Consider the following 20,946-nt stretch of genomic DNA (forward strand, 5'->3'; position numbering starts at 1 on the left):
TGTGAGGAAGAGGATTTGGGACAACTGAGAGCAGTACGGGACCCTGTAACCCCCTTCCCAGGGACAAGTGGCTACTAGCAGACATGAACTCTTGGAGGGGCAGAGGGGACAGGCAGGGGCGCACGGCAAGAAGATCCAAAAGGAACAGTGGAAACTGGCAGGGTGGAACGCTCCAGAAGGGGACAAGAGTCCCAGGACGGAAACAAACAACCACATGCACCAAAGGGTCCAGAAGATAAGGCCAGGGGACTACACCGATCACCCAAGAGCTCAGGCTGATCCCAACACGTGACTTCAGCCTGGCGGGAGGGGGACAGCGAGGCGCAGGGAGGGCTGCAGATGCTGCCCCGCCCGCCCTCTGGGGTGCCGAGCAGCCCGCGTCCCTGGCCAAGCAGACGTATTCTGCGGTCGCCCCCTGCAACCCCAGAACGCTGAAGGCACGTCTGTCACATCGACACCAACGGACCCCGCCCACCCTCCCCCTCCCTGGGTGAGGGGCTCTCCTGGACCCCGGCCCAGCATGGGGCCAGGACTGACCCGGCGCCTGATTCAGCACAGAGTCCTGGGTTTTCTAGTAGGTTTAGCTGAAAAGGCTTCAAGAAATCTAGATATTTACATGTTGGCATCTCTTGAGTTCCCTGCAAACATTTAAATATAATCTTAAAAACTGTTATTTGCTCTACAGTTACATTTAAATATTGTATTGAAGAGGGAAAGATGGCAACATTCGACATCCCTAACTTTTATCATCCCCTTCTCACCCATCCCACCCCAGCCGCCAGCAGCCCCGTGGCTACTAAAATATACCAAAACCCACAGAAGCTGAAAATTAGAGCCTCGAGTGAACACACACAGGAGAAGCAGTGGGCTGGGCAGGCAGCCCCGGAATTACCGTGTGCAGGCCAGGTACACCGCCATGGTAATTCTGACCAGAAAACCACCCCGCCACTTGTCACTGCAAAGGGACCCATCAGGGAACTTCACAGTGTTGAAAGCAATGAAGTAAATGCCCTTAGGACTTTTTGTCTTCCCTCAATGGTGGGAAAAAAGGACCACAACCCAAAATCTGCAGCCTCCGTGGCTCAGACCTACCTGCTTGTCTCATGAGTTCTCCTCCCAGACCCCTGAAAAATAATGAAAACATTCAAGGTTAAACCTCTTGTTACACAAAACAACATAAAATATCCTCACCAAGAAACAAATGTAACTTCAGGCTCCAAAAAGTATTATGATGTTAAATAGTTGCATTTGTTGTTGGAAGGATGAACTACTTTTTATGAAAATATGTGCTGTGACCACCTTCTAGATGATTTTCAGTTTTTACTGGAGACTCTAATCACTGGTACTAATCACATCACACAATCACATATAACAAATCCCAAATACTGTTCAACTCTTACTTTGTAAAAACTAAAGGAACTTAAGGCACTAGAAAGATATCATCACCCAGCAGGACTGGGGAGAGGAAATGCTGCCCGTCTGGACCCTGATTGACCTCGGACGCTGACAACGGGAAACTGGTGGACGTGAATCCAAGAAACACTCCAGGGAGAAGGTAGGAAATTTATGAGACTGCCTCCTGGCCCAGGTAGAGGAACAGGATTCGAGTTTGCTCCCCTGCCTTAAATAAATAGAAAACTGGATGAAATAAACAAAGGTTCAGATGCCGAAAAACAGAGGTCTTGAGAGGAGGGAGGGAGCAGCCAAGTCCCAGAGCCCAAGGCACAGTAGTGAAGCCCAGCGGAGCTGCCTGTCCTGCGGAGTCAAGAGGTTGAGATGGAAGGTGGGGAGGCCGAGGCGGCCGAAATCTGAGGGGCTGGGGAGCAGCACAGACAGCGCTGACCTTGAGCTGCACATGCGAGAAAAGAAACTACCTGAGCCTGAGAGGAGAGAAATGCTCCTAAAGAGAAGGCAGGGCACTTGCAGGAACCCATACGGGCGGGAAGAAGCCCCCATCAGCCAGAGCACAGGCCTGGTCATGCACGAGGCATCAGGAGAATCCTCAGAAGGGCCACCTCGGCAGCCGGTCAGATTGTTCTGGCCCCATCAGGCCTTCAGAACAGGGCTTGAAAGGATTCAACCGATCCCACCAACCAAACACCACCAGAAAGCAGCAGCCGGTGCTCAGCGACAAAAATACCACAAAGCCTGGCACCCAACAGAATTACCAGGAAAACACGACCCACAGCTCCAAGAAAACCAATCCACACAACCAGACCCAGAAGCACCCAAGACGATGTAATGAACTTGCGGGGTCAGAATAGCTCTTAGTTTCTGCACATGTCCAAGGAGGGGAGGAGAGAGACTGAGGCATAAGGAAGACACGAATGGAACCTCAAGAAACAAAAAACACAGATCTGAAAATAAAAACTGCACTGAATGCAATCAATGAAGACAGGAACAGAAAGCAAAATAATAGAAACAAAGAGGTTTAAAAAGATATTGCTCAAAGACTAAGTGAATCATGTGAAAATGACAGAGGAGTTCATTTAAACAGGCTCCTGTGGGTCAAATACGGGACAGCTTGAGCAACAGAAAGAATAACAATGATGTTCCTGGATTACAACATACTGGGGGGCGGGGAGGACCCATGAGTCTGTAGTGATACATTAGAAAGAGAGAGACCAGGGTGGGAGTGGGGAGGGACGCTGCTCTCGCCAGACAAATTGGAAAACGAATGAGGGAACCAGCCAGGCACCCTCTGGCAGGCCGCAGAGCGACGACTGATTCAGGCCAGGCAGGCAGGCACTGGACACCGGGGATCCACACATCTCGAAGCCACCCCCTCAGGTCAGTCACTAGCTGCAAGGGGACACACCTCACTCACGGGCACGTCTGACCTTCTGGAGGTCATCCCTGAACCCAGGGATCAACTCAGCGTCTCTACTAGGGGACAAGTGCACTGGCACAGCCCCTTCACAGGCAACACCAGTGTCCACGCCAGCCATACCAGCCACGCCAGCCATGCCATGGGTAAGCCAGGTCCAACCATCAGGGAACAACCCAGCAAACCCACAATGTGGAATGTTACACAACCGGCCTGAACTCTTAAAAAGAGACTGTATCATGAAACACAAAAACGGAGGGGACTGAATAACACCAAACACAGTACATGAACTTGAGCAGGTCCTAGTTCAAAGGGGAAAGGCTACGGAGAGCATTTGAAGATGACCTGAAGGAACCTGCGCTCACAGGTCACTGAGGTCACACCGACTCTCCTGGGTGTGGTGGGGACACTGGTTGTACATGGTTACACAGGACAAAGTCTCTGCTCTTCCCTGATGCTTTCTCAAGTTTTAAGGAGGAAGCAACATGCCCGCAACTTACTTTCCATAAAGAGAAACGATACACATATAAAGAGAGAGAGAGACACACACTAGCTGAGATAAAACAAACAGTCAAAATGTTATTAATAATGGGGGAAAGGTGAACAGGTATTCACTGCACTAATTTTATTTAGACCCATAATCCCTCAAGATAAAATGTTGGGGGTTGGAGAAAATCAGTCCTTGCTATGCCCTCTCCCAGGAAGACTTCTGAGCACAGTCTGCCAAAGAGAACACAGTTCCCAAGGTCATTCAGATCGCTGAGAAAGCAACGGAAGGCTCCAACGAGACCAAGGGGACCGGGCACCCCTGGGGCCGCACGGCCACGGCTCCCAGGACACCGGGTGGCCTCCCAAGGGCTGACTGCTTCACTCACAGAGGGGCAGGAGCACACCCTCCAGGGGACCAGAGCATGGGGCTGGTGCAAATCCCACATGCACCTCACATTTCCCTCCAAGATCAAGATCCATCTCCCTCGACTATGTGAGCTGCCACTTCCATTTACCCACAGTTCACATTTCTTTAAGATTAAGACTTTCACGCTTCTGTTCTGCAAATGAAGGCCTGTCACCACTCCTGCAGGAGGGCCTGACACTGCCAGGTGACATGCAGGGACTGGGAGGTGGCCATCACAAGCAATGAGGCTGCCATGAACTCAAGTGTCACAGGAAATTCACCGAGGGCTCCCCAGAGCACTCCAGGCCTGCTGACGGGAAGCACTTGCTGGGTTTGAGAGTTCAGGCATTCCCAGTGAGACAGGAGCACCAGGCGGCCTGGCCAGGAGTCCTCACCCTCCTGCCCCTCCCCAACAGGGAATTTTCCTTCCAACCTGCTGGACACAGCGAGTGCTCAGAGCTCCCACTGCACGCAGAGGTCCTCCCAGCACAATCCCACACAGCCAGCCAGCACTGACCACCCCAGGGTGTCACGGGGCAGCCCCGTCAGCTTGTCAGAACCTACGGGATGCTCCGATCCTTTTGCCGGTGCGGGGGGATATGCAGGGCACATGGGACACACAGCTCTAGCACTAGGCAGACCTAAGGGGTCCCTTCAAGGACAGAGGATTTATTTCCACAGCCAAGGCCGCTTCCTGGAGGTGAGGGCCAAGGAAGGATGGGTCTGGCGCTTTGTCCCAGATGTGGGAGGTCACCTCCCAGTCCCTAGAAGGTTCTGCCTGACAGGATCCTCTGTTTACCTGGGCCGGGGGCCCTGCTGGAAGGTCTACACTGGTGCCATCTATGGTGGGGCCTCAGGTCACAGGGAATCAGCTCAACCCAATGGAAACCCTGGACGCCAAGGCCCGGAGGTGGGGAGAGGTGGAGGTGGTGGAGACCCTCCCTTGGTGGCAATAGCTGTGCATGTGTTACGAGTGGCCACAGGGAGGATTCAGCGTGACTCCACAGGGAAGGGACCCAGGAAGCTGGTGCCTGGTCTATCCTGGACTCTGTCCTGCGGGCCTTTTATGTTGCTGATTTTAATCTGTATCCTTTTGCTGCAATAAGCCATAACCACAAGCATAATGGCTCTGCTGAGTTCTGAGTCCTTCCACCAGCAAGTCACTGAGCCTGAAGGTGGTCTTGGTGACCCCCAAACTCTCAATAAGAAAATAGTCCAAGGAAATAATGGGGCTAAGCTGGATCTACAAGGTCAGAAGGACTGGACACCTCGCATTCAAGCCCCAGCAAGAGCCTTCTGGTCTGGTCCTGCGGGGCCACGTGACCCCCCCCCTTCTGTGGTCACTGCCAGGGCCTCTGGCCAAGACCTATGTGGGAGTCACACTTTGTGAACAAACACTGCTGAGGCACCCAGGCCCATCCCACCCAGAAGGCCTCTGTTGCACCAGAGGCCACGTGCATTATCTTCCTACACTGGCCTCACTGGCCTCCAAATCAGCAGAGGGTGACGCCAGCTAACTGTGAGGTCACCTAAGCGACCTCTGAGAGGAGCCCCCGTGTGGCCCCAGCCACCCTGGACGGGGAGGTCACAGCAGGCCCTGGGCTGCCAGGAAAGCTGGAGGCAGGGAGAGCAGCCAAAATGAGAACAGCTCAAACAAGAACAGGCTGACGTCCACTGCCCTGCACCGTTTTACATTAAAACACAAGAAAAACGAGATGCAAGCCACAGACTGGGAGAAAATTCTGGCAAATCACCTGTCTACAAAGAGCTCATGTCCAGAACATGACGAGAGTGCTGACAGCTTGGTAAGAAGACGACAGAGCATGAGATTTTTTTTATGAGCAAAAGATGTGAACAGTCACTTCACAGAAGAGGGAGGACAGCCAGTCCACACAGGAGGTGTCAAGGTCACCAGGCCCCAGGTATGCAAACTAAAGTGGTGGTGAGCTACCCCACACCCAAGGATCAGCCCCAGCTTAAGGCTGCCCACACCCACCGCTGATGAAGACACCTTAGACACACTGCACCGCATGACCCAGCAACACATCCACACCAAGACTCGTACGCCAACGCTCACAAAAGCTTTATCCCGAAGAAGCCAAAGCTGGAACAACCCAGATGCCCATCACCTGGCGAGCAGATAACCACACCAAGCACACACGCCACCGACCACCACACAGCACTACAAAAGAACACACCACTGTACACCAACCACACGGTGAATCTCAGAAACAGCACGCTCGGTGACAAAGACCAGACCCCAAGGCTCCACAGAATGGTTCTATCCGCATGACATTCAGAGGGCAGACCCCAGCCACCAGGGCGGAGGGGACCCACTGCAAAGGGCAGAAGGCAGATCCAGGCGGTGCCGCTGCTGCAGGTGGACGGTCCACAGCCACCAACCCCGTCAGACTCCACAGTCAAATGAGCAAGCTTCTCACCACATCGTCAGTGAAGCTCAGAACCCAACCAGGCCTTTCACGGCTCTTCACCCCCTCAAACAGGATAAGCACAGACAACTTGGCCAGGACCGCTCCGGAGACACCCATGACTAGGGGCCCAATATTTTCTTCACAAAACATAAAACTTCAGGTGTGTAAAGCTTACCTGTATAACTGACGATCGTAAAGCTAAAAATAAAGAATTGAAAGTTACTTAGTTATTTAAATTACTAGGATTTAAAAAATAACACAGCAGGTATATAACAAGCATCAAAAGGATAACAAAAAGAAACACACAGGTGGGTGTTTCCCAGGAGGGGCTGACGGAGCCCACTCCACTCTCCAAGAGCACCTCACTAACAAGCCCCACCCTCACTAAGACCCACCGTGCATTACCACACTTAATCCTCACAACAGCCCAGATCCCTCCTTCCCTCACCTGGAAGAGAAACCAAGGGTCAGAGAGGGGAGGAAGAGGGTTGCCAGCCAGTGAGGGGGACCTGGATACCCGGACCTGCCCCCCTGACAGCCCCTCAGGCAGTAAACTAATCCTAACGTCCTTCTCCTTGCAAGGAACTCAGAGAAGCAATTCACAGCATCACCACTAACTACCATCCCAGCCACCACTCACTGAATGTTCACGCTGTGCCAGAAACTCCACTCAACTCTCCGAACGCATTCTTTAATTCTCACAGAAACTCAAGCAAGTAAGTTCCACTATTACCCAGGCTCTACAGAAAAAGGAAGCCGAGGACGGGGGACGGTCCCCGCACTGAACCGCCTCCTGCGTCACACAGCGTCAGCCCAGCTTGACAGTGTCAGGTGAGCACCAGACTCCACTCTAAAGGCGAGAAATGCACCTAAACAGATGGTACGGTTTTGCCAAAATGGAAAAGAAGGTTAACGGCACCAACAGGATGAGGAGGGAAAGACGTCAAAATGGTGAATTATTACATAAAGAGCTAAATCTTAAAGAAAACAAAACTCTACTCAGAACAACAAACAGTAAAGCCGTTTAACATCTCAAGAGTGACTTCCAGGTTATCCTATAACATTAAGACCTACAGTTCATACTTCACCAATTTTGACTCACAGAAGCCTTTGAGAATCTCAAAAACCCAGAAAAATGCACACACCTCCTCCCCAGAGAAGTGCATACACAAACCCTGGGTGTGACTTCAGACTCGGGGTTCCCCCACCGTGGAGGTACAGCTGGGAGTGCAAGGCCTTCGTGCTTGTTCTGTGTGCCACTGCCCACCCGCCCTTGCGTGAGGACGCGCCCCAAGCGAGGAGGGTGGCCAGGCTGCACAGCAGGACTAGAGGAAAGGCGGGTGCTCTGCAATGTCCAGCGGAGGACACTTGGCCACACAGAAGAGCCCGAGCTCACCCCAAGGGTTTGCACCACAGCCCCAGGACTGACCCTCGGGGCTTCACTTGGGGCTGAGGAACAGGGAGGGCTTGGGGGCAGGCAGGCCCCAGGTACCAGGAGACCTAGAAGAGGGGCGGCCCCAGGGGCTGCACACTGACCTGCTGGTGGATCTGCTTCAGGCCCTGCACGGCCTTCTCGTCTAGGAAGTCCGAGACGGGCCTGTGGGGGTTCAAACACAACGTGTGAGGTCTTGGGACAGCATCAGGGAGACACGCATGCAGGCCTGGTGCCCCGCCAGCTCCCAGCCCGCAAGCACCTGCAGGGGCATCCCTGAAGGTACATCCACTCAAGGGGGCAGACGGAAGACCTTCTCAGTCAGCGGTTAGCAGACAATAGAGACAGGGCTGTGATGAGGCGCCTGCTTGAGAGCGGGGACCCCAGGTTCGGAAAGCATCTGAGGCCCCGGGATGGGGAGCAGCCCAGCTCCCAGGTGCCCCGTGACTTGCTTTGGAAAAGAGTACAGCAGCTGAGGCTGCGGTCAGGGCCCTGCAGCCAGCGGCCTCACTGCCGCCCTGGACAGGCCTGCTCGGCACCCAGAAACCTGGATTTCAGGAGGGCTCTCCCCATTCCCTAACTGCCCAGACTGTTTGCACAGACCACGTGGCTTATGCTGAAACCTGATTTCTTCTGGGAGTCTTGGATTTGGGTTCATGGCAGGTAGAGAACCCACACAACCAGCCCCCAAAAAAACCCCGGGGGCCGGTCTCTCTGGCCTTCCCTGGGGGGACACGTGTTGTCACACGCACTGCCAGGGGAATTAGGTGAGTCCTGCACAGCTGCACCAGGAGAGGATTCCATAAACGCCAGGTCCTCGGACAAGCCCACAGGTGCCATTTCACCCCCTCACAGACGTCCTTCAAACAGACTGTGGGGACAGGAGCAGGGTCAACTCGGACCTGCTATCATTGTGTCCCCAGGAAATCACCTCAAAGGACAGGAAGTGACTTAAAATACAGTTTTCCCCAAGCTGGAGTCCAAGAACCACAGTACAGACATCACAGTGTGCTGTGAGCTTTTGCCTTTGAGGAAAAGTCAGTTGGAAAGTCAAGTAGGAAGACGAAGCAGCTGCTTCACAAAACATTCTCAACATTCAGACCTTCTCAGCAACCCCACACTGCATGTCTATTGTTATTTATACTAACTGAGCCAGCAGAAAAGGCTCCTGGTAGACACTTTTAAATTTATATTCTCTGGTATTTTAAATTATTGAAAGTGATAAATGAACAAAGAATACTGAGTATACGAGCTACTCAACACAAACTCTGAAAACGTGTCTTTGCTTTTATAATCTGTTTACCTCAGAAAGAGCGAGGTGCCAGGAGAAGCCCAGAGAGGTGGGGCCCCCCAGAGAGGACAGGGGACCACTGACAGACGTCATCAGGAGCACAGGGCCCCTGGAGACCATGCCGCCGGCACAAAGGAAGGGGCGCGTGGACAGGGCCCCAGCTGTGACCCAGCTCCTACCTGCCCTGCTGCACGGCCAGTGTGTACAGGCTGTGGCTGACCTCTGCGCAGGCGAGCACAGCCCCGTGCCGAGTGTGTAGGTCTGGACTCTGTGTCATCGACAGCAGACGCGGGAAAACTGCAAAGGACACATGGGAGATGCACACAGGGTGACAGACGCGAGGGTTCAGGATCCAGGGGAGAAACAAAGCCACTCAGTTATCTCTGTCAGGATCATTATCTCACAACCAAGGCTAAACTAAAGTCTCTGACATGCCAAACTTCGTCAGCAGACACAAGGGCAGCGAGCAGGAATGTGAACGAGGATGACACTTGCCCCCAAACAGCACATGCTCTTCAGGGCTCCGGACACAGGGTGGTGACCCAGGGTGAGAACAAACAGCAGGGAAGAAGGAAAACAGACTGTTTTCCAGGTCTTTCCTGCTGTTCAGGGGCTGCCAGGGCTCTGCCTGGGGGGCAGGGAGGACAGAGGCCGGGCTGCAGGACCCTACAGCCAACACACGGTGCCTCAGCCTGGAGCTCGCCCTCTCCTGCTCAGAGCAGAGGAAGCCTCCAAGCCTGTGCTCTGGGGACAGAAAGCAAAGTCAGAGAGTCCTTGAAGCCTGGCAGGGAGCGCAGACAAGGAGCCGCACCCACAGCGGCTCTGCTCCAACAGCCCCACCAGCCAGGGGGAACCACAGTCACAGCCGGACAGAGGCCATGGAAGCCGACAGCGTCCTTGCCAGGAGAGGGCCCACACAGGTGCTCAGACATGGCAACTGGTAGCGGTCAGTGTTTAAGAATCAGGGAAATCCCTTATCCTGGGGCGGTCGGCACTCTTGAACTGGGAAGAAAGTGTCCCCTTCATTCAAGCAGCAGGATTATCATAAAAGGAAAGTAAACACCAGGTGAGATTCCTGACATTAAGCTTAATTAACAGACCACGAAGCTGAAAGGGCCCTTCGGAGCTAACAGGCCCCAAATCTTCATTTAAAATCCCAGAGTGTGTGATTAAAACCAGTAACTCCAAATGAAGAACCATGATCCAGCCAATAGTTACTTCTCTAATAAATGTCAGTGGGAATAAGTATAATGTGGAGAAATTTGTGTATTGTTCCCTAAATTAAAATCAGATGCCCACTTATTCCAAGTAGAAAAAACATGATGGAACACATACGGGGGTTCTTTCCTTAATGATAAGGGCGTGTCATCAATTCAGACTGGCTGTTCTGTTCTTGAGTAAAGTGCGCTCAGGCCTGGCCCAGGAAGTCAGCAAATCCACTGCAGCCCCAGGGAAGCAGCTCACTGTTTAATATGTTATATTACGAGTTACTTTACTTGTTGTTTTAAGGCTAGTTCTGAAACAAACAGTGTACAGCAGATCCATCGATTCCTGCTGGGATGGCGCAGGAATCCTGCAGCTCCTGGGGACACACACACCTCCGTGCTCACAGCACCTGCGCTCCCAGAGGCCATGGCACCTGGTTTGTGATCTGTCCCTGACGAAGCAGAGACCAGTTCTTCAAACCCTTCTCAGCAAGAGAGAAACCCCCAGGCCTTGATATCAGTGAGGGGGCCTCCGGGGCTTCCTGCTGCGTGTTCGTGCATGTGTCCGTGGTGCACACGCATGTGCAAGTGTGAGTGCACATGCACTTGCATGTGCAAGTGTGAGGAGGAGCACCTACCATGACGGGCGCTGTGCTCGGGTGCTCGCTGAGCCAGGTTCCGCAGTGCCTTGGCCGACAGCTCCCTGATGGCCCTGGGGGGCGGGGCAGAGAACACTGTTAGTCCTTCATTTCGAGGATTCTGGCTTTATTCAATTATAGAGAGGACAGTGCACGGGAGCTGTCAACTGGCCACTTAGTCAAACACTATGAAAACAAACACAAACTAACAAGCAAGTAAGAACCTCTGCTCATAACAAATGAGAGAAAGAGACTTCACCAAGAGGAGGCACTACATGCAAGTCCCTGTCAGGACACAGCCACCATCTGCACGGCGCTGGATGGCAAAGTATGTCTCCAACCTCCTGCACCCCAAGGGACGCAGAGGACGCGAGTACTGGGGAGCCTGTGAAACCACCACTGGGAAGATCGAGGGCTAAATGAGGGAAGCTCGTGAGGCTCAATCTAATAAACAGGAGGCATACATCACATCAGTGCAAACATTTCCAATCAACGCACATTTGTTATATTCTCAACACACAGAACAGAAGGATGACCCCAGGACGGGTTAATGAAGCCGAGTTCCCTCCTGAACCCGCCAGGGGCCAGACAGGTCTGATCAAACCTTGAGGATGACTTGTGAAGCTGACGTCCTCCCCCACACCCCCCTAGCCCCATCCCGGCACTAAAAGTCAGGAGGGCACTGCCAAGAGCTCCAGACAGAACAGGAAGTAGTCATTTCCTTAAAATAATTATTAGGAGGACTACAGAACAAGACAGAACATGATAACGACATTAAAGAAGAAACATGCAAAAGGGGGCATCTGCAGTTTGATCATTATACGCTCCAAGTACACAAGCACCAGAGAGAAGCACTTGGAGGATGAAAGTGGACGCTGGGGCAGGAGATCCTTCCCCTCCTGTGTACGCCCGGGCCTCTCGATGCCCCCAGACCAGCTTAGGGGTCTGCTTCCAACAGAAAACAGCCAGCTCTTCAAGGCAGGGAGGTCTCATGTGCTAAGAGCCCATACAGGAAGCCACTTCTGAAGGCTGAGTGATCAGGTCTCAGAGCAGAGAAAGCCCCACAGTTGCCAAGGAGGTAGCTATTCCAACAGGCTTAGTTACACTTATCCTCAAATTAGTGCACTTTGAGGATAAGCTTTCTGTATTTAAAAATATTATATTTACCATCTAAATGTCAGACCTCAAACTATAAAACTCTTAGAAGAAAACAAAGGGGAAAAGCTTCATGACATTAGATTTGGCAACGTTTTCTTGGATGTGACACCAAAAGCTCAGGCAAAAGTAAAACTATATACATTGATAATAGGTAAACTGGACTACATTAAAATTTTAAACTTCTGCATATCAAAGGATACAATCAACAGAGTGAGAAGGCAACCTACAGAATGGGAGGAAGTATTTGCAAATCATGTATCTGATAAGGGACTAACATCCAGAATATATAAAGAACTCTTACAACCCAACAACAACAACGAAAACCAAGTAACTGCATTTTAAAATGGGCAAAGGACTTGAACTATTTCTCCAAAGATGATATACAAATAGCCAACAAGCATACGAAAAGATGCTCAACGTCACTAATCATTAGGGAAATGCAAATCAAAACCACAATGAAATACCATCTCACACCCCACACCCATTAAGATCGACACTATTTTTTAAAAAAAAGAAAGAAAGAAAGAAAATAACAAGTACTGGTGAGGATTTGCAGAAATTGGAATCCTTCTGCATTGCTGGTGGGAATGTTAAATGGTACAGCCATTATGAAAAACAGTATGGCTTTTAAGATTAAAAACAGAATTACTATTTAAGCTAACAATCCCACTTCTGGGTATATACCCAAAAAACTGAAAGCAGGGTCTCAAAGAGATAATTATACACCCATATTCATAGCAGTATTACTCAAAATAGCTAAAATGTGGAAGCAACCCAAGTATCCATGGATGGATGAATGGATAAAGAAGACGTGGCATGTATATACAATCGAATATTGTTCAGTCTTAAAAAGGAAGGAAATTCTGACACATGCTACAACACGGATGAACCTTGGAGGACAGTATGTTGAGAGGAATCAGCCAGTCACAGAAGGACAAATCCTGTAGGATTCCATATGAGATTCCTAGAGGAGTTACATTCATAGGGACAGACAGGAGAATGAGGGCTGCCAGGGGGAGGAAGAGTCGATGATTAACCGGGACAGAGTTTCAGTTTTGCAAGATGAAAAAGTTGGTTGTACAGCAAGGGGAATGTACTTAACTGAACTCTACACTAAAAATGATTAAGATAAATATTACATGTATTTTACCACAGTCAAAAAATTTTTAATTATGTTTATTTTGATACATAAATTATTTGGGGTGAGTAGGTCTAAGTATCAGAATTTTTTAAAAAAATTTTATTGAATTATAGTTGATTTACAATGTGTTAATTTCTGTACAGCAGAGTGATTCAGTTATACATATATATTCTTTTCACATTCTTTCCCATTATGGTTTATCACAGGATATTAAATATAGTTCCCTGTGCTATACTGTAGGAGTTTGTTGTTTATCAGAAAATGTTTAAAAAGAAACCCAGAACAACGGATAATACTTCTCAAAAGTGTATACTATTAAAAGTATAATAGATACCTATACTAGTGAAGGTATAAATACACCACTAAAGAATGTCTGTAAAGAATTCTCTAAGGCTCCCCATTTTCCACAAGCCATGTATTCACAGGAAATTGAAGAGACCCTATTTATGAACTTTTAGCTGATATCTCCTCATGGATGTAATCCAGGCCAAAAACAGAGAAAGGCAGAAATATCTCCATCTCTGAAGAGTCATAAGAAAATTAGGTCATAATCATGCTCTGTGAATCCCAACATTTGAGAAAATGTGAGCAGGTGTTATCGTGAGGACCTTCAAATCTGACTGCAATTTCCCCTCCATTCTGTGATTCATGCATCCTGGAAACTTCAGGTTTTTAGAGCTTATACTAAACATAGTATTTCCACAAATAATGTTTTAAATAAAATTAACAACAACAAAAAAGAAAAAAATAGAAACCAAATAGCAAAATGACAGGTATAAATTGATAATCACTTCAGATGTGAAAGGACTGAAGCCCTCAAACAAAAGGCAGACGCTGTCAGGCTGGACGTAAAGGCGGGACCGTCTGCCAACCCCCTGACACACAGACAAGGGTGCAGGACAGTAGTGGCTGTGAGAGGCCTCTTTTTGTAAGGCCCCAGCTTCGAATGGTTTTCACATTTTTCAAGGGTTTAAAAAGAAAAGGAGACTTCCCTGGTGGTCCAGTGGTAAAGAATCCACCTTGCAAAGCAGGGGACGCGGGTTCGATCCCTGGTCAGGGAACTAAGATCCCACATGCCAGCGGGGCAACTAAGCCCGTGCGCCACAACTACTGAGCTCGCCACCTCAACTAGACAGCCCGCATGCCGCAAACTAGAGAGCACTCGCCCTGGAACCCGCATGCCACAACTACAGAGGCCGTGCGCCCTGGAGCCCATGCACCACAGCTAGAGAAGAGAAAACCTGCACACCACAACTAGAGAAAAGCCTGCACACCAGAATGAAGAGCCCGCGCCCCCCAATGAAAGATCCCGCATGCCTCAGCAAAGATCCTGCGTGCCGCAACTAAGACCCGACACAGACAAAAATAAATTAAATAATAAATAATAAATCTTAGAAAAGAAAAAAACAATAAAATACATGGGACAGTGACCTAAAATGTTTACTCTCTGGCCCTTTAAAGAAAAAGCTTGCTGACCCTTCAGCCATTATAATATCAAATTACACTTTAAGACAAGAAATCTAATGTGAAACAAAAAGGGGCATTTCGTAACAATAAAGGGTCAATACATCTGGAAGATACAAAAGTTAGAAATGTAATTGCACCTAACCAGAGAGTCCCACCCTAAATATGTGAAGGAAACCTGACAGAACTGAAAGAAGAAATAAACATTCCAACAACAGCTGGAGATTTCAATAGCTCAAAAGTTTAGTCTAACACCATGGATGACACAGTTGCAATTCTGGTTTTAAATGTCCTATTGACTGCAACTAACACCCACTGTAAGCTGGGGTTCCGGACGTAGAACCTGAAGAAGCTACTTGGCGTTTGTGTCCCTCAGACCACGGCCTGAGCACCGGCAGCCACGCCGAGCCTCCCACGAGAAAATAAGCTGTCTTCCCAGAGGTGCTGACAGAAGCACTGATACCCGCTCTGGGTTATACACTGGCCCTCCCCTTTGAAGGGATACGTTCAACTGCTGGAAATGCTAAGACACCTTGAAGCTGCTTCGTAATCACGAAAAAGCTACAGGCCTGCCTGGCTCCAGGAAGGATGGAGAAGACGGCTAAGCGGCCACATGGATCGGACTCGAGCTGGGATGCCCTGGCCGCAGAGCAGATGAGGCAGATCCCACAGCCTAAGGTCCTCGCCCTCAGGAGGCCACCCGTCCTCCATGACATGGGAAAGTTTCCACACCCAGCAGACTTCACTGAGGTCTCCAGAAGTAAAACTGGAGATAGACCATTAACCAACACATCAGGCATGAAGACTGGAACTTACATTACTTCTCAGGAGTTACTTTAAAATATGAAATCTACCTAGATGGGAGGGGAGTCTGAGGAGAATGCATACATGTTTAGGTGTGGCTGAGTCGCTTTGCTGTGCACCTGAAACTATCACAACATTGTTCATCAGCTATACTCCAATATAAAATAAAAAGTTTAAATGGTAAAATATATATATACATGTATGTATAATATATATGTATATAAAATGAAAAAAAAAAGAAATCTACAACCAGACAATATACTCAAGGCTTACGAGCTCAATTTAATCTCTCCTTTGGGAAAAAATAAGAATTCTTATTTGACAGATAAGCTAATTAGGCAAACACAAAAACACAAAACCTACCCATCCCAATGGTTTATCTTCATGGTAACCAGGTGGTCTATCATTGGTTGTGTGTATTCAGGAAAGCCGGCAATAAACATGCTGGAAAAAACAATATTCAGAGATGGTGAGAATGTGGAGGAACAGGAACTCACACACTGCTTATGAGAACGTAAAATGGTACAACCACTTTCAAAAACAGTTCGGCAGTTTCTTATAAATATACAGAAGTCCCCTTATAAGTATGTATCCAAAAGAAATGAAGATATATACATCCACAAAAAGACTTCTAAACAAATGTTTAAGCAGCTTCATTCATCGGAGCCCAAAACGCAAAACAACCTAAATGTGTATAACAGATGGACTAACAGATAAACTGCAGAACAGCCACAGACTCAAGACAGCTCAGCAACAAAGAGGAACAAGCTACCAACACACACAACAAGCACGACTCTCAGAAACCATTGTACTGAGAGAAAGGAGCCAGGCACAGGGGGCCATCCTTTCTGACTCCACTCGTGTGACATTCTACAAAAGGCATCAGCGAGCTACGGGCGGCGCCTGGAGCCGAGGTGCTGAGCCCTCCATAACTCAGTGACGGCGCTGGTCACCCAGGTGTGCGTGCTGCCAGCACTCGCTGAACTGTACGCTTCATACGAGGACAGCTGAGGGAGCATAATTATGCCTTAAAAGTAAGAGTTACATCTCCTGAAAATACCATAGGAGAATTAAAAAAAATAATCTCCAAGTGGGACAGGCCTTTCTAATTGTGACTCAAAACCCAGAAGCCAAAAAAGAAGAGATTGGTACATTCAAACACTCAACCAAAAGAGAAAAATGCTATCAGGAAAAACACACCATAAACAAAATCAAAAATATCTGCAACTGCTATCACAAAACAAGAGCCTTCTGTATAATGGAGTTCTTCCAAATCAATAAGAAAATGCCATCACCTAGTAGAAAAATCATTAAAGTTTATAGAAAAGAAAGAAGATGCAGCTCAAACATTCAGCCTCATTCAATAGGAAATGGAAAGGAAACTTCTGTCCATCTGTCAAACTGCCAAAGTCAGAGAGGTTGACAGCTGCTGCTGGAAGGCTCTAGAAGCGTACAGAGACACTGCTGGGGACAGCGTCTTGGCACAGCCTCTAGAGACAGCAAGTGGCACTGCCCAGGAAATTGAAAATGTAATGCCCTTTGGCCTAGCAATTCCACGTCTGTTAATTCACTCAGATATAACCACACAGGTGAGAAGTGATATATACAAGAATATTGACTTCACATCGTTTATAACAGCGAAAGACTGGACAGAAGCCAATGGCCAGGAAGGGAGATCTACAGGTCACACTCCATGTCCAGATATGGAAGGCTCTCCAAGACGCAGGACGTCACAGGCAGCCTACGGTGTATATGTTCTGCTGTATGTAACAGTACACACAGAGCTGCCTCCTTACTGCTAAGAGCTCATCATTATTACTGCAGGCAGACCTCGTTTTACTGCGCTTCACAGATGCTGCATATTTTACAAATTGAAGGTTTGTGGCAACACTGCATCGAGCACGTCGGCACCATTTTCCAGCACCGTTTGCTCGCTTTGTGTCTGTGTCACATTCTGGTAATTTTTGCAACATTTCAAACTTTTTCAATATTATTATTATATGCGTTATGGTGATCTGTGAACAGTGATCTCTCATGTTACTACTGTGACTCGCTGAAGGCTCAGATGATGGTTAGCACTGCTGAGCAATAAAGCATTTTTAAATTAAGGCATGTACATTGTTTTTTTAGACATAATGCTATTGCACACCTAACAGACTACAGTATAGTGTTAAGATAACTCTCATACGCACTGGGAAACCAAAAAATCGTGCAACTCACTTTAATGTGATACTCGCTTTGTTACGGTGGTCTGGTCCCGAACCCACAATATCCCCAAGGTGTGCCTGTACTTGACCAAGCCTCTGAAGATGAGCACTTCAGGGGTTCCAACCTTGTGTACTGTGTGCCACCGCTCAGCGTGGACAGAAGGAAGTCGACACACCCACAGGCATGATACGAACCAAATCTCTCTAGAAGACACAAGGAACTGGGGCCAACAGGGACCCCCAGGGTAGAACCAGGTGCCTGGAAGGAGAGGTGAGATGCACTGCTTTTCCCTAAACACCCCCTGCACCTGCTGAATTTTATACCAGGAACATGTATCACTTACTCCAAAATATGCACTTTTATACTTCATGCCTCTAAAACACCCAATTGCTTACAAATATTGTCTGAACCTGCCACACCATCCACATAACCCCACCACGGACCTGACCACCACCCACGTGTTACACGGAGGCTGAGAGACAGAGCGGATGGCACAGAATGCCAAGAAGGGAGAAACAGGATTTTACCCAAATCCTGTGAGGGCACACTGCATGTGCACAGCATGAACAGGGGCGCTGGGCGGGCATGCGTGTGCTACAGGCTGTGAGGTCTGGGAGAGTCGAATCAGGGAAAATCTTTGCTCTGGGCGTGACAGGGAGAAAAGCAGAGGCTTCACCAGCAGCGAGGTGGATTGAGAGCCCCCCTAAAGGTGATGAAACCGCTTGGGAGAGAGTCAGAAGAAGAAAACAGAAAAGTGAGGACAGCAGACAAGCTGCTGAAGCTGTCAGAAATGGAGGCAAGACACAATTCCTGGTCCCACATAACCTACAGGCCCCTGGCCCACCCAACAGATAGACCCACCCCAGGCCAGCATCCTGAGCCTCCAAAGCTTCCAGAGACGCAGGCAGAGGCAACAGTGGCCTCTCAGAAAAAACCAGACAGAGGTCGGCCACCTGAGTTCTAGTCCAAGCTTTGGCACCAACTAGCGGCTGACCTTGGAGAAGACGCACTGCTGGCACTGCCGGCCCAGGCAGCGCTCGGCACTTACTGAGCACTCAGGCTGCACGGCAGCCAAGTGCAAACCAAGAGGGGCGTCCACCACAGGGCGGAGGACTGCGGGAGTCGAGCCAAGGAGGATGCATGGCCTGCTGGGGGGCGGGAGGCAGGGTGGTGGTGTGACAAAGAGAAAGCGCTCCGTTCTGCACTCAGACAAGTGACGGGGGTGGGGTCGTGGAGGCTCTGCAAGTGTACAGGACAGTGAGAGCTGGGCTACGGTGACAGCTGACCGGACAAGCAGAGTGAACGTTTGAGGGCTCTTAGGGATGCAAGAGTGACAGAACTAGGTCACCAACCGGACGTGGGGAATGAGAGAAGGAGAAGGAGAAGCAAAACTGAGTTGATGATGTGGATGGCACGCTGTTCACCGAGTTAGGAAATAAGAGAGAAAGTTCACTCTGAGGTTTCCTTAGTTTGAAGAACTCATGGGACAGGAACGTGCAAAACGACTGGAAAGCAAACTACTAGGAAGCAAAATGTGACAAAACCCTTCTCTAGAAGGAGGCACAGTGTTGTGGTGCCAGCAATCTGTTAAGGAAATTTACAGTTGCAAGAAGACAAACCAATAAAAATTGCTCACGACTGCTCGTTATGTCAGAGCAGAAAACAGCTGGGCAAATGGAAGCACCACCCATATGCACACATCCAAAGCCAAGGGGCTCGGACGACCACCAGCTGGTGAGTGGGAGACAAGCTGCAGCCCACGCGGTGGACCGCTACTGAGCAGCATGGATGAACGATGACATACAGTGTCAGGAGCCCGCACACCACGTGACTGTCCTACAAGTTCTAGAAAAGGTCAACTCCAGTGACATAAGGCAGCTCAGAGGCTGTCAGGGCCAGGGCATGAGGGAACTTTCTGGAGTGACAGAAACATTCCCTGTGTTGACTACAGCAGTGGTTACACATCTGCCAAAACCCACATTTTAAATTAGTGAATTTTATTGTGTAAATCATATGTAATGAAATAGGAGAACAAAAATAAAGCTGATTTTTAACAAAGGGTTTTGTCTTAGGAATACACAGGACGCTGAAAGAACAAGCCACGGACCAGGAGAAAACATCTGCAGATCATGGACCTGAGAAAGGATTTGTATCCAGAACATAGGAAGAATTCTTAAAGTCTCAGTAAGAAGAAAACAACCAACCCAATAGATAAACAGGCAAAAGATTTGTCAAATAAGCCCATGAAAAGATGCTCAATGTCATTAGTCATTAGGAAAACACAAATTAATGAGCTCCTCCTGCACATCCATTAGAATGGCTAAGATTAAAAACACTGACCACACCAAGGGCTAGCAAGGACAGGGTAAAATGATGCAGCCACTCTGGAAAACCATCTGGCAGTTTCTTAAAACAATCAGGATCCAGCCACTTCACTCCCAGGTGTTTAACCAGATAAAGGAAAGCACCTGCCCACAGACAGACGTGCACACGAAGGTGATCAAAGCCCTAACCTGGAAACCCCTAGACGTCCCTCACAGGGGAAAATGTGGTTCATCACACGAGGGAACTAGGAACGCGTGGGCACTCACGCAGGGAGGACACATCCGAGAGAGCAGGCAGAGCGCAGGCGGCCAGAACAGCACCCAGAGCCCACACCACACGACTCCATTCACCCAACGACCCAGAGTGACTGGAACAGACCGGTGCCTGGAGAAGGGGCGCCCAGAAATCCTGTGGAGACGGGTCTCTATCTGCATTGTGGTGACAAAGATCTGTGCCCGTCAACACTGATCAGAACCTACATGTTAAATACGTGCAATTTCCTGTGTGTCACCAGCACCGTGACAAAGCTCTGAGTCAAAAGTAGGGGTAAGACGATGCTGGTCCCCCCCACCTGATGGTCTTCGTCCATGTGTTTCAATTCCCATTCGTGTGTCGCACACTCCCGTCTCCAGGAGAATCACCCACACATCGGCCCATGCGTCCACTCAGATGTGCCGTGAGCCCCGCGTGTTCAGTGAATCTGAGCTCCGGACCTTCCCCAAAACCCACAGGCGTGTTCTCCCTCACTGGTGCACCCCAACACCTCCACTCTCCTGACCACACCCACTCTCGCCAGAGGACCAACCCTGTGCCCTAGCTGTCCCCTGACCATGTCTCACTCCTTGTGAGGGGCCCTGACCACCCTCTGATCATCCCCCACCTTGTAAGGGGGCCCTGACTGTCTCCTTGCTTCCAGTTACCAAAACGCAGTCACAGTGGTATATTCAAAATGCAGATCTGACCGTCAAACCTGGTTCCCTGACCTCAGGACAACCCAAGGCCCCACTTTGGCTCAGAAGCCCCACCACCCCAGGCTGACTCTGGACCCTTCCCTGCAGGGCTGTCCCCTACCCCACACCAGGCTCCCTGGGCACAGTTCCCTCTGCCCTGCCGTCCAGGCTGACAA

At 49.5% G+C, this 20,946-nt stretch overlaps 1 protein-coding gene across 1 annotated transcript in view; it reads right to left on the reverse strand.

Moving 5' to 3' along the window:
- The window catches only part of TBCD (tubulin folding cofactor D), a 174,657-nt gene that overhangs the window by 35,145 nt on the left and 118,566 nt on the right, over window positions 1-20,946 (reverse strand). The window contains exons 18-23 of the mRNA XM_061175155.1: window positions 15,651-15,731; window positions 10,721-10,794; window positions 9,057-9,174; window positions 7,691-7,751; window positions 6,330-6,352; window positions 1,093-1,124 (exon numbers count right to left, since the gene is read on the reverse strand). Of these exons, the coding sequence (XP_061031138.1) occupies window positions 1,093-1,124; window positions 6,330-6,352; window positions 7,691-7,751; window positions 9,057-9,174; window positions 10,721-10,794; window positions 15,651-15,731 (389 nt within the window). The remainder of the gene's footprint in view (window positions 1-1,092; window positions 1,125-6,329; window positions 6,353-7,690; window positions 7,752-9,056; window positions 9,175-10,720; window positions 10,795-15,650; window positions 15,732-20,946) is intronic.

This window comes from Eubalaena glacialis, chromosome 19, assembly GCF_028564815.1.
Source record: "Eubalaena glacialis isolate mEubGla1 chromosome 19, mEubGla1.1.hap2.+ XY, whole genome shotgun sequence".
Taxonomy (NCBI): domain Eukaryota; kingdom Metazoa; phylum Chordata; class Mammalia; order Artiodactyla; family Balaenidae; genus Eubalaena; species Eubalaena glacialis.